The 13,611-nt window shown below is 30.8% G+C and overlaps 1 protein-coding gene across 1 annotated transcript; it reads left to right on the top strand.

Annotated features, from left to right (window-relative positions):
- Positions 1 to 7,408: 7,408 nt before the first annotated feature.
- On the top strand, positions 7,409 to 13,609 carry LOC148201268 (uncharacterized; the record flags this gene model as incomplete). The annotated part of the gene is made up of 6 exons (XM_088113151.1): positions 7,409 to 7,906; positions 9,248 to 9,334; positions 10,196 to 10,378; positions 10,490 to 10,576; positions 10,675 to 10,746; positions 11,783 to 13,609. Coding segments are annotated over exons 1-6 (2,460 nt in total), but the record flags the coding sequence as incomplete, so codon positions are not given.
- Between the last annotated feature and the right edge of the window lie 2 nt (positions 13,610 to 13,611).

Raw genomic sequence — 13,611 nt, 5'->3', positions numbered from 1 at the left:
TAAATTAATTATAATTTTTTATTCATAATACAAATTATTTTATATCAATAGTTTTTAATTTATAAAATAATATTTAAATTAGTTAATATAGTGATTAATTATTTTTTATCTCTAAAATTTAGTGATATTTAATCATTTTCTAGACCAATAATCCTTTAGTTGTGATAGGGGTTTTGATTTCCTTATACGTGTCATTTAGTTTTTTTTTACTTCTCAAAAGAATACAGACATGAATGGTGAACTAAAAGGTATATAACACATTATTCACAAAATATTTTGTATATGATATGTGAATATATTAAATTATGCAAGTAACGTTATTTAAAGACATTGCATTGCGAGGACAAAAGTAATGGACATGGATTACAAAATATTACACATTAGGGTGATACAAGGTTAAACATAAACCTAAAAGTTAAAATATACACATTATACTATAATTGTGGAATTTAACTATTTTCGCTTATTAGTTTGAGCAAATGGTTAAGGTGAAGATGTAAGGTTAATTTGCATCGTGTATCACGGGTTGTTAGATTGCTCATCTTATAAAAAAATGTTAATTAGTGGTAGATTTTATATTATTCATACTTGTGATCGAATTTTAAAACCCTCTTAAATTGAGGTCAATTAATGGTTTAATATGTAAATAATAGTGAATAGTATTTTGAAGATATTTAAATATTCTTTGGATAGCTTCTAAATTATGCATAGTAGTAAAATTTATGAATTAGACTAAACTTTTTACTGAAAGTTTTATGTCAAATGTTTGTGTTTGTTAAGTATTAGTGTGTTCTAATAGCTTGTTTAAACATGGTTGGATCTTGTAATTTATCTCTTTCAAATGTAAATTGTTTGTCCGTTACCACACATACGTTGGGTGAGGTGATTTTTCATGTTAAATTTCCTCATAATATTTCATGTAAATTGTTTGTCAATTACCATAATGTTTCTTTGAACTTCTACACATAAAAAGTAGTGTAAAGAACCTTAAGTGAAAACACAACATTGATTTATTTGATGAAAGACTCTAAAATTTTGGTATTATTTTCAATGACAAATATATCATCCACGTATATAAACAAAAAGATGTTTTTCTTATAATAAAACAAACAAATTCGTGCTATTTCAACATCAAGGTAAAACAAAAATACAGTTTTTCTTAATTAAATTATTCATTTGTGAGAATTTAGAAAATAAATATGCCCATTTGTTTATCTTTGTACCTATTATAAAGTCTTTTAAATTGAGAATTTGTCTAACAAAAATCATCAATTTGTCTTACAAAATTCATTACTTACTTGGTACAGGTTGAAATTTGATGTTTCAGTAATTTATTTTGGTTGAGTACATATGTTAATGAATAAAAATGTTTGAAACTTTAGTTTTAAGTTGATTGAAAACAATAAATGTTATTTTTTAGTGAAAATTACGAGTTTTACATCTTGACTTTTCTTACACATTTTGTCTTAAGACCAAGATTTATCACAACAAATTAGAGGCAACGAACACAAATACTAATTTCTACTAAGAAAAAATTGAAATAAAATATAATAACTCCAATTATATAAAAAAATGTTTTTTGAATTTTAATACAATTAATAACCTCGTATTACTTAAAAGACTTAAAAACTCCAATCTTGAAAATGGACAACACTTATTCACTAACCCTTAATTGAGAAAATGAAACTTAATATTGTTATTCAAGTAACTTAAGATTAACAATATCGAAAAAATATTATTCTCTAAAAAAATCCAGTTAGCATATTTTATCATAAAAAAACTGAATTTAATTTTTAGTTTTGAAATTAAAAGAGTTGTGTTTTAGAAAGTTTTAAATTATTTAGCACTTTTATGTATATGTTCACAAATGGTTGTATCAGAAAATTTTAATTGTCTTTGCATAGTGCTGAAATTTAATAAATTAGTGATTACTGAAGGATGGAAGATAATCCTTAAGAGATTAGTATGAGTATTTTGTTATGTAATGTACTAATAGAATATCCATGCTTTTGGTTATCTGTTACTGTTAAATTTTAATTGTGTTTGTATGGTGCTGAAATTTAATAAACCAGTGATTACTGATATGAATGTATTTATCTATTTTAGGTGTATTTTTTTTTATTTGAATGTTGAGTGGCCACGGAGGAACAACAATTATAATGACTCTAGTCATTATCTCGAAATTTCTAACTTTCACTTTAAAAAATATGTATTTATTATAATTTATTTTGTAGATTATGGGTAATTACATTTCATACGTTTTGAATAAAACCTTTATTCTTATATCTTAAAAAAAAACACTTTTTTCCTTAATTTTAAATATTATATTGATTAAAATTTAAATTTAAATTAACAATTAAAACTTTTAAATACAGAATAAGTTTTTTTTAAATATAATAAAAATTGTATTGTAAACAATTATAAATTATATTTTAAAATATCAAGTTATATTTTAAATAAAATATTATTTTAACACGCAATGTAACATCTCATCTTAATAGTGTTAAACTATTAAATAAAATGTTCCAAAGATGATAACTAACAAAAAAAACCTATATATTTTTAAAGGAAAATATTTATATTTGTTTAACAAAAACCTAATTATGTTGTTGCTTCACCTCTATCCTCACAAGATCAACTGAAAAGACGTCTCCTATGCCCAATATTATATACAAAAAAATCATTCATGTAATAATAAAACATCATACAAATGCAAATGCAAAACCACAGTGTCGCTCACTCAGCGAGCATAGATTCGCTCAGTAAGTCTGTATAATTTTGCATAACCTATACTTCCCATACCTCACATGTTCTAACTATTATATATCCACACACACCTCCAAACCTTACAGTGAACTAATCAATGTTTATAACTCAACCTAAATATTATAAGTATTGTTATAGTCAACCAACACAACTTTAAACCTTCATATTCTCCATTTCACCCTTACCTCAAAATCTCACCTATCAAACCTCCCATTTACCACTAAACTACCCTATAGGTCTTACCGATTCACAATTTCTCAAGTTACCATCATCTTTTTGGTTATCTAAGGACTTATACAATATTTAAATTACTCTAAACCAAATGTCAAACACCCATTATCATTCCAAAGTCACTCATGTAAAAAACCACATATTAAAACCTTAATTTGGACTAAAAGCTAGTCCAAAAACACTCTCCATTTTCTACTTTCAACTTTACACCAAATTTGCACCTATAAAACTTCAAAACAACAACATTCAAAGTTCACACCATTATCAAATCACAAGTATACATTGTAATATTCATAACTAGGCAATTACGCGCTCGCCAATATGCAACATCACAACAAACATTTCAATTAATATCATATTCAACCAACCATAAATTCCACTACTTATCAAACACAATTTCATGTTTTTTCATACAAATTAAAGAGAATATAAGTTTATGACCAAACAACTCTAGGAAGCCTAAAGCCCTAAACGCATAATAAGTCATATATGCTCATATGAACCACAAAAGCACGATCAGAGTACATTGTTGAAACCACTAATCAACAGAGACTCGTATAAAAGACTCAAACTTAACCTACAAAGTAAGGAAGATTAACATGCAAGAAATAAAAAAAATTGACAAAAGAAGTAAGCAGAAAGTCAACTTACTCTATTGAATAAACTAATAGGTTAGACTTGAAGATCTCACTGTTGTGATCACTCAGGCGGTCTATGATATTCAGACAAATGAACCTTAGAAAGAAATCAAAGAACTTTAAAAAAATATTTTTTAATAAATATAATGTGTTTTAAAACAATGGAACTTGTTTAAAACGAACCTATTTATATTTAAATAATCAAGTTTTATTATTTTAAATTACCACCACCTATAAAACAGTATTTTCTAAGTCTTTACACACAAATAAATAATTTGACGGAGAATATTATATTATATTAATTTGTGAACTTATTATTACACTTATTCATGACTTTAATACAAGTAAAATATAAATAAAATATAAGCTAACACAAGTAGGGATGACAATGAGTCGGGTCGGATACGGACCTGCAAATGAAAACTCTGCCTACTACTCGTACGGATACCCTTTCAAAAAAACTCACGGATATCCGCAGGTACTCGCAAATATTAAAAAAATATATTTTATACATTTTTAAAATAAAGTTGAATTAAAATTACAAAATAATATATAATTTTAAAATAAAGAAAATAAAATATAAATTAAAATTTAATTTTAATTAAATTTAATCTAATAAAATATAAATTAATTTTATTTTAAATTAAATTAAATATAAATTAAATTATTATTTTTATTTTTTCCAGTAATGGGTATCGACATGTCAGATAATATAATATTCGTACCTGATTCGTTTATAAGTGGATATTAAAATACTTGTTGTCGGTAACCTGCGGATAGTAAATATTCGCGAATACCAATTATCTCTCGCATATTGATTTTTTGCCATCCCTACATATAAGAGAGCTAATTACTTATTTGCAAATTAGAACGTAGTCTCACTGTTGACATGTTATTATTTTATTTGTTGGTTAGATACCATTACATTTGAAAAACTAAATATTTTCAAAATTTAATTTTTAGTTTCCTATTTTTTACATAGAACAAAAAAATATTATCACATTATTAAAAAATAAAGAAGATATATGTCATTTATTTCAAATATAAGAAAAATGAATATATATTTAAAAATTAAAAGAAGCGTAACTATTATTTTATAAAAATGTATTATATATATATATATATATATATAATATATATGGGGTTTGCTAACGCGCGTACGCCTGTTTTTCAGTTGGTACATTTTAGCAATGTATACCGGATTTTAGTAGACAAAAATATCCTTATATATTATGAATTTCAAATTTTAAGGTTAAGGGTATTTTAATAATTTTCATTTTCAAAACTTAAAAAAAAAAAGAAACCCCCAAACCCTTACTCACCTCTCTTATTCCTCTCAATCCTTTCTCTTTCATCTCTCTCACTCCAACCTTTTCTCTGTCATCCCTACTGTAACCCCAATTGAAAAAAATCAGAAACACATGCCTTTAAAAAATTTTCTTTTGTAAAGAGTTGAGTCATTGACATATTCACCTTCAAGGCAAAGGTTCATTCAAGATCTCTTCAATTTCACCATCTTCACTAACCTCTTTAAAAAATTTTCCTTTGTAAAGAGTTGAGTCATTGACATATTCACCTTCAAGGCAAAGGTTCATCATCTCTAAAAAAATCCTCGAGGCCAATTACCAATTCTTTCTGATGTCATTATGCTTGTGAAAATTAGATAAAATTATATACGAGAAAAATTATAAAATGAAAACTCGTTATAAAGTCATTTTTTTGTAAGAAATTGTTTAACAACTGAGTGTTTTTGATTTTTTTCCAGGCCAATTACCAATTCCTTTGATATGCTTGTGAAAATTAGATAAAATTAGATAAGACAAAAATTATAAAATAAAAACTCATTATAAAATCATTTTTGTAAGAAATTGTTAAACAACGAGTATTTCTGAATTTTTTCCAGGTCAATTACCAATTCCTTTATGCTTGTGAAAATTGGATAAAATTAGATAAGACAAAAATTATAAGATGAAAACTCATTATAAAATCATTTTTTTGTAAGATTGTTTAACATCAAGTGTTTCTGATTTTTTCAATTGAAGGTACGGTAGGGATAACAGCAGAGAAAAGATTGGAGTGAGAAAGAGGAAAGAGAAAGGGTTGAGAGAGGAATGAGAGAGGTGAGTAAGGGTTTGGGGATTTCTTTTTTTTTTTTTAGTTTTGAGAATGAAAATTATTAAAATACCCTTAACCTTAAAACTTAGAATCCATGATATATAAGGATATTTTTGTCTACTAAAACCCGGTACACATTGCTAAAATGTACCAACTGAAAAACAGGCGTACACGCGTTAGAAAACCCATATATATATATATATATATATATATATATATATATATATATATATATATATATATTAACATACAAAAAGTACATAAATTCTGGCTAAAGAAATAAAAAAGTATCAATGAAAAATATTTACTATACAAAGAATTAAAAGTGTTTTACAATTATTAAAGAAAATGCCTAAAAAATAAAATATATTTACATGTAAAAGTATTACATACAATAACTATTTTTAAGTTCTATCATTTAAAATAATTGAAGTATGGATTAAAATAAAAATGAGATGTCTTTCTTCTCTATGGGTTTAAATGTTCACTTTGTTTTTTAAAGTGTTTTTCTTTAACCAAATTGATTATACCATCTATTTATCTTGAAACGTGACAAATTATAGGATAAGTTTCAAGAAAATAATAATCCAGAGTAACAAACGGATACACGGTTGAATAGTTTTGGGTTAATAAAAATACTATACATAAACAAAATAAAACAATCAAAACTTAAAGTGATAAACTCATATGGCTGCAAAAAGAATATTAAATTGAAAATATATGAATGAAAATGTGTTTTAACCTAAAATATATGGAACACATTTTAATTAATATTTTTAAATTTTATGATTTTTAGATATTATTGTTGATCACGTAATCAATAATATAGATTATTGTATATTTTGGTTTTAATTTTCAACTTTGTCGATTTTGGATAATAGGTACCTATAAAGATATTACGAAAATCAAGTTTTTTCGAAAAAATAAAATTAAAAACAAATATCTTTTTTATTGGAGGTGTTATCTATTTATAATATTTATTATTGAATTTTTATCTTTTAGGGAATTAATGATAATCTAATCACAAATAAACTATAATTTAGGTTTTACTTATGTGTCTAATATTCATTTAATTATGTTAAGTGTTAATTGGTTTTTCGACCAAGAAAATCGACAGTGTAAAAAAGTTGAGAAGATTGAAAAAGTAAAACAAAAAATTGGACCGAGGAGGTAGAAAAAGAAAAAAAATCGAGAAATTATCCGAGAAGTTTTGAGGAAAATAATTATTTTTTGTATCTAACTTGTACAAAACTTATAAAAGAAAATTAAGAAGACAATATGATGTCTAAGCTGATAGCCATGAACTTTTCAAATTAATAGAATAAACTTAACAGTAATTAATCAAGGTAATTTGTAAATTTAGTATTTTATAACTATTTTTTGACTTTCTTCGAGTTTGATTATTGATGAAAATAATTTGCAGTGAGAGTTTAGTAGTCTGTTCTTCAAGACAAAGTCGTGAGACATTGTACACCATATTAATACAAAATATTAAGTATAAGAGTTTTTTTAAACTTTTTATCCGTTTAAAGAAAAAGAAGTAAAAGAGTCCCTTGGGACGTCAGATGAAGAAGACAAGTGAAATAAACGGATATGATGATGTGCTCATTTTAATTTATCCCATTTATGAGTCACTGAAAAAAAAAAATGTTAAAAAAACCTTCCACTCTCTTTCTATCTGAACCTCCCCCGATTCGGCGAATAGGTTTTCATTTCCTTCTATCACTCTTTCCTCTCTCTATCACAGGAAAACCAGATACCATCGAAGCAAGCAAATCCTAGGGTTTCTCACTTCAAATTTGTCAACTACAGCGCTTTCTTTACTTTGATTTTGAATGTAATTCAGATTCATCTCACTTCGCACCTTTTCACTCAACTTTAGGGCTTTTCATCTCTCTCTTCCCCAAAACCCTCTCCCAAAACGATTTGCAATCCGATTACTCGATCTCGACATGGAATCCCGAGATTTACCGTCGTCGTCCCCGTCGTCCACCGCCAACCGCGACGCCTCCTCCGGCACCGAGACCGAGGACGGCGTTTTCACCGTCGCCGTGGCACTCGCCAAAGATGCCGCGTTGCATTTTCAGTCTGCCAAGTTCGCCGAGTGCGTCGAGGTTTTGAACCAGCTCCTGCAGAAGAAGCAGGACGATCCCAAGGTGCTTGAATTCTCTTTACCATTTTTCCTGGATACTGATCTAACCGGCATCGTTTCATTTCTTTATCTGTTGCTTCGTGCTCTTAGTTCTTGATTGACGCTTCTTTTTTCGTGTTTTTAATTTCTTGCTTCTTTGCTTGGTGCTAGTGTTTACTTTATATTAATTAATATGCGGCAGGTGATTGATCTGTTTGTTCGGTTCCTTATTTTATGAGCTGAATTTCAGTTTTGGTACCTAGCTGGAACTGTAGCTAGTGAGCCCTTGCAGATGCAGTGTAACGACTGTGATTGTAGATGTGAATGTGCGTCCTGGTTTGATTGGATTTCCTCTATTAGAAAATGAATGAGCTGATTAAGTTGTGTTGCGAGCTTCTTGCAGTGGACATTGATTAGAATGCATTTGCGCTGTGTGATGTGTATCTAGTTAGAGTGTCGGGCGTTTGGAGAAATTTGTAAAACTTGTAGAAGAAATTGTTGTAGTGGTTCCAACATGGGAAGTTTGAACGGAGATAGGGGTTTTAAGCTCATTTTCTGAATAAGGAAATATTTCTTTGTTCAACATTTGTTTGTCACTTTGTTAATTTTGGTTTTAGTTTCTTCATGGTAACCTGATTTGCCGGATAAATACCAGTAGAATGATGTGTAATTTTGGTTCTTAACGCTGACGTGATTAGCGGGATAGCTACTGGTGGTACACACAACACTAAGTCAACGCATATTGTTTCACGAGCTTACACTTGTATACTTCATGCAAGCTGTTGGATAATACCTTTTTTGTGCTGTAACGTTTTACTTAATGGTGTACATTGTCCATGCCATGTACAACATATTGCGTGTTTATCTTTGTTGTTTTCCTTTGATGGATTTAGAAATGTTTTGTTCCTGAATTTACACTTCTTATGTATTCTCACAATTGATGATATATGCCATGCTATAAATAAATTTAAATAGTTTGAGAGCCATTTGTGCAAGCATACCTGCGAAAGCAATGCATATTGAAGAAATACCGAGACTTTATCATCATTTTGTATGCGTGTTTCATAGAGGATGAGTGTGTTTTTTGTGTTCTCTACATATTATGCACACAGACAATAACAAAATTCTGTTCAATTTGTTATTTTGTGGATTGCATTTGAGAATGCAATTATGTTTGTTGAGCAATAAAATTCTCTGCTAACCCTATTGGGGCGTGTTATGAGCAAGGGAAGACTTGCTTTGGTCGGTTAACAACTTAATGTAACCTGCCAAATGCTGTGTTATCTTTATGTTTTTTTAGATATTGTGTAAGGCAATCTGTTTTTCTAAATCTTAGTGTTTAAGGTTTTAAATCCTAATATTTCAGGTACTTCATAATATTGCAATTGCGGAATTCTTCCGAGACGGTTGTTCAGATCCCAAAAGGTTGCTTGAAGTAATAAATGGCGTCAAGGTATTCTACTTTAAATTCAACATTGTTTTTGATTTCTGCTAACTGACATTTTTTATGGTCAGTAGCTTTTATTTTTCATGGATGATATTTGAAGGAAACCATTTTCACTTCTTTTTGCCTTTATGGATTTAAAAACTGGAATTGCATGACACTAATCCCAATATTAAGTTAACAATATTAAAATGAAGTTGAGTCTAAATAGCTTGGGCTCTTTTATATTTAATTTCCTAGCCTTTATGCTGACTCGTTTAAGTATTTCTGGGTCAGTGAATGGTCTTGGCATTTGGCTTGAATCAGTGAAATGAGTGTTTAAGATCGTGGAGGCCATATTGGATACTGATAATTTCTCATGATTTTCTGAAAGAAATAAGTCTCCATTGGAAGAAGGATCTAGGCAAGATTTAACTTCCTGTTGAACCTGGTATGTATAGTTGATGATAGTTTAATTCCCAAATTCCTCCTTTTGGGTATCTTATTTATGATATTCTTAAAGGAGGAAACTGGACATACATATCACCACCTCAACAATAATATTACAAGTTAGGAAACAGTGGTGAAAAGGGTTCGGATATTGAATAGGTTTTCCTTGTTGAATAGCTTTATCAGATGAAGTTCAGTGTAGAAATCAGGAAGTCTTGTTTAAGCTTCAGATTTCTTTTATGTTGGCTTTAAGTTCTCATTTCTCTCGGGTTTGCCCCCTGGTGAAGTGGTCAGGTGGGGATCACGTTGAAACAGAAGGTTTTATTTTTACTCTCAAAATTGATTTATTTTGTTTTGGATCAATTAATTGTAGCTTGAAGCCTTAGCTCAATTTATTTGTAATTTTGTACTCATTATTTTTTATTGCTGGAGTTGATTCAGAGGAAAAATGATGAGCTTGCTCTAGCTTTGGGAGAACAAGGAGAGTCAGTTAACAATGGTGGGAATAAAGTTGTTTTGGGATCCAAAGGAAGTAATGCTTCGGCGCATCAGTTTTCAGGTTCAAACAGCACTGGCACCATGTATTCAGATGAATTTGACTCTTCTGTGGCAATGCTAAATATTGTATGTTCATTTTGCTCCTTATATTAATTTCATTTATTTCTCATTTTGTCTCTTTTAATGTATGCTTTTAATTACCTATTTAAACATATTTTTTTATTTCAATCTCTTTAGGCCATCATTTGGTTCCATCTCCATGACTATGCGAAGACATTGTCTGTGTTGGAACCGCTCTTTCAAAATATTGAACCTATAGATGAGGTATGTCATAGATGATTTGATTTGATTTTGTTTTTAATTTTACCCTGATATGTTGATTGCTTTGTTTTTCCTCTACTGTGTTTTCTTTTCCAAAGCAGACAACGGCTCTTCATATTTGTCTTCTGCTGCTTGATGCTAGCCTTGCTTGCCATGATGCATCAAAATCAGCTGTAAGTTCTATTTGATACTGTGATTAGTTGGTTTACTTTTTAACTATTGCAAGTCTTGTTGCTTAATGCATTGTTCTCTATCATGATATTCATGTCGCATGAATGTATTATTCTTTTTCACTTACATATTAGTCCAGCTAGTTTACTTGTTAACTGAATATTGTGAGTGTTTTTACATATTTTATACTTGGTCAGTTCAACCATGAACCTCTCGTTTCACTGATGATAACTAAATCTTTCTTCTCAAGTCAGTGTTGGGTATGCCCACTGAATGTTTTCAATGGTCATATGTCCATCTGTTGTGTCTCAATCCTTTATTTGTAGCTATTTCGACTTTTTCTTTATTATGCATAAATATGTGCTTAAATATCTAACGCTTGGTCATCTGAGGTAGGAAATTAATTTACAGATTACAAAATTAACCATAACATAACATCCCTATCACTCTAGGCATGTCTGACATGACATTTGGTCCTTATGTAGAAAATGTGAATTCATGGTATATTTTGCTACCTATCTCAACCAGTGTAAGAAAGCCACTATGGTGGCACTATTGTGTAGCCGCTAGTGTGTAGTGGAATTTCTTGAATCCACAATTGCAGCTCTGGGTACTATTGTGGCTACAATAGTTGTGGTTGTAACATTTGTCCGGATCCTATTGTCATCTTTGACAAGTCTTCAATCAATTGAACTTTTGAGTTAATGTTATACCAATTTCTTCTATGCATGTTATTTTTGAGCTAAACTGAGATGATCTAATTTCAATTCGAGAGCCATACGCCATTATCACTATTTAACTTGGGTTAAACTGAAAAATTTAAGATTTAGTTTACTCGCTTGTGATGGTTTTCTTTTATAAAATACAATGTTAAACTTTCTTGGCATAATTTATTGAACTCTTACCCTGCTAGTTGTAGTATATGTTTATCCTGAATGATTTGTTTTGTAAGCGGCCTAAAGATTTGACGTAAGCAGTTTTTTAGTTTCTCTAATTGTACAAGTTCACTACTCTGAGCTGGAATATGCTTTTGTTTAGGATGTGTTGACTTATCTGGAAAAAGCATTTGGTGTTAGTAGTGTGAGTCAAGGTGACAGTGGGAACACAGCACAGCAACAAGCTGCAAATTTAGTTACCAAGTCTGCACCTGTTGCCATTAGTGCGTCAGCTACTGATGCATCCAGTTCTGAGTTAGGGTCAAGTGCAAATGCATCTGAAAATCATCTATCCAGAGCTTTGTCTGAGGATACACTTGATTATGAAGCCATGATTTTGGATATGGGTGGACAAAATTTAGTAAGGCCAATGGGCCCATCTTCAAATGACATTTCAAGGGCTTTGGTTGACAGGTTTTCTACTGTTGATTTAAAGCTAAAATTGCAACTTTACAAGGTTAGGTTTCTGCTTCTTACTAGGAACTTGAAACTGGCAAAACGAGAAGTCAAGCTGGCCATGAACATTGCACGTGGAAGAGATTCATCAATGGCTCTTCTTTTGAAATCCCAGCTTGAATATGCCCGTGGTAACCACCGCAAAGCTGTAAAGCTATTGATGGCATCAAATAATAGAACAGACACAGCATTTTCAAGCATTTTCAACAACAATCTTGGTTGCATTTATTATCAGCTTGGGAAATATCAGACGTCATCTTTATTTTTCTCAAAGGCATTAACCAATTGCTCATCACTGCGGAAGGATCAATCTTTAAAGCTACCCACTTTCTCACAGGACAATTCTCTCCTTATAATTTATAATTGTGGTGTGCAGTACTTAGCTTGTGGGAAGCCAATACTTGCTGCTCGATGTTTCCAGAAGGCAAGTCTGGTCTTTTATAAACAACCTCTCTTGTGGCTCAGACTCTCAGAATGCTGTTTGATGGCTTTAGAAAAGGGCCTCATCAAATCAAGTCGGTTCCCATCAGATAAGTTGGGGGTAGGAGTGTGTGTTGTTGGAATTGGAAAATGGAGGCAACTTGTGGTGGAAAATCAGATTCCAGGAAAGGGACATATGGACTCATCTGAAGGGGATGATTCTTGTCCAAGTGAAGATGGGCGACTGAAGTTATCGATGTCCCTTGCCCAGCAATGCCTCTTGAATGCTCTAAACTTGCTGGATTCCAACAATGCAAATTGTTTGAAATCTGGTTTGCCCTCTAACTCTTCCGTGGAGGAAAATGATGGAAGTGAAGTGTCACCTTCAAAGAATTCAAATCTTAAAAACTTACATGGCATTGATTCAAAGGCATTTTCAGTAGGAGTAGGTTTAGGTCAGGTCAATGCAAACGGGGACGCTAAGGAACAAAAGGGTGGGAATAGTCAGGAACTTGTTCAGAACTCCTTATCCTATTATGAAAATGTCCGTAAAAGAGAAAATCAACTGGTTAAACAAGCTGTTCTTGCTAATTTAGCTTATGTGGAGCTGGAATTGGACAATCCTTTGAAGGCACTATCGGTTGCAAGATCTCTCTTAGAACTTCCAGAATGTTCCAGAATTTACATCTTTCTAGGCCATGTTTATGCAGCAGAGGCTCTCTGCTTGCTGAACAGACCAAAGGAAGCGGCTGAGCATTTGTCATTTTATTTGTCTGGGGGAAACAATGTTGACTTGCCTTTCAGCCTTGAGGACTGTGAGAAATGGCAACCAGAGAGGACTGCCGAATTTGAAGAGGTGAATGTAGGATCCGTTGCTGCCAAGAATTCTTCTCTTGAAGGCGCTCAGAGTATTGTTTTCCTCAAGCCAGAGGAGGCGCGAGCAACAATTTATGCAAATTTTGCTGTAATGTCCGCAATGCAGGGTGAGTTTGAGAAATCAAGTATTTTGATCACACAGGCATTGTCCATATTACCCAACAGTCCAGAAGCCACACT

The sequence above is a fragment of the Vigna umbellata genome, chromosome 4 (genome assembly GCF_029865625.1).
Source record: "Vigna umbellata cultivar VRB3 chromosome 4, Vumbellata_1.0, whole genome shotgun sequence".
Taxonomy (NCBI): domain Eukaryota; kingdom Viridiplantae; phylum Streptophyta; class Magnoliopsida; order Fabales; family Fabaceae; genus Vigna; species Vigna umbellata.
This window is presented reverse-complemented; position numbering and strand designations above follow the sequence as displayed.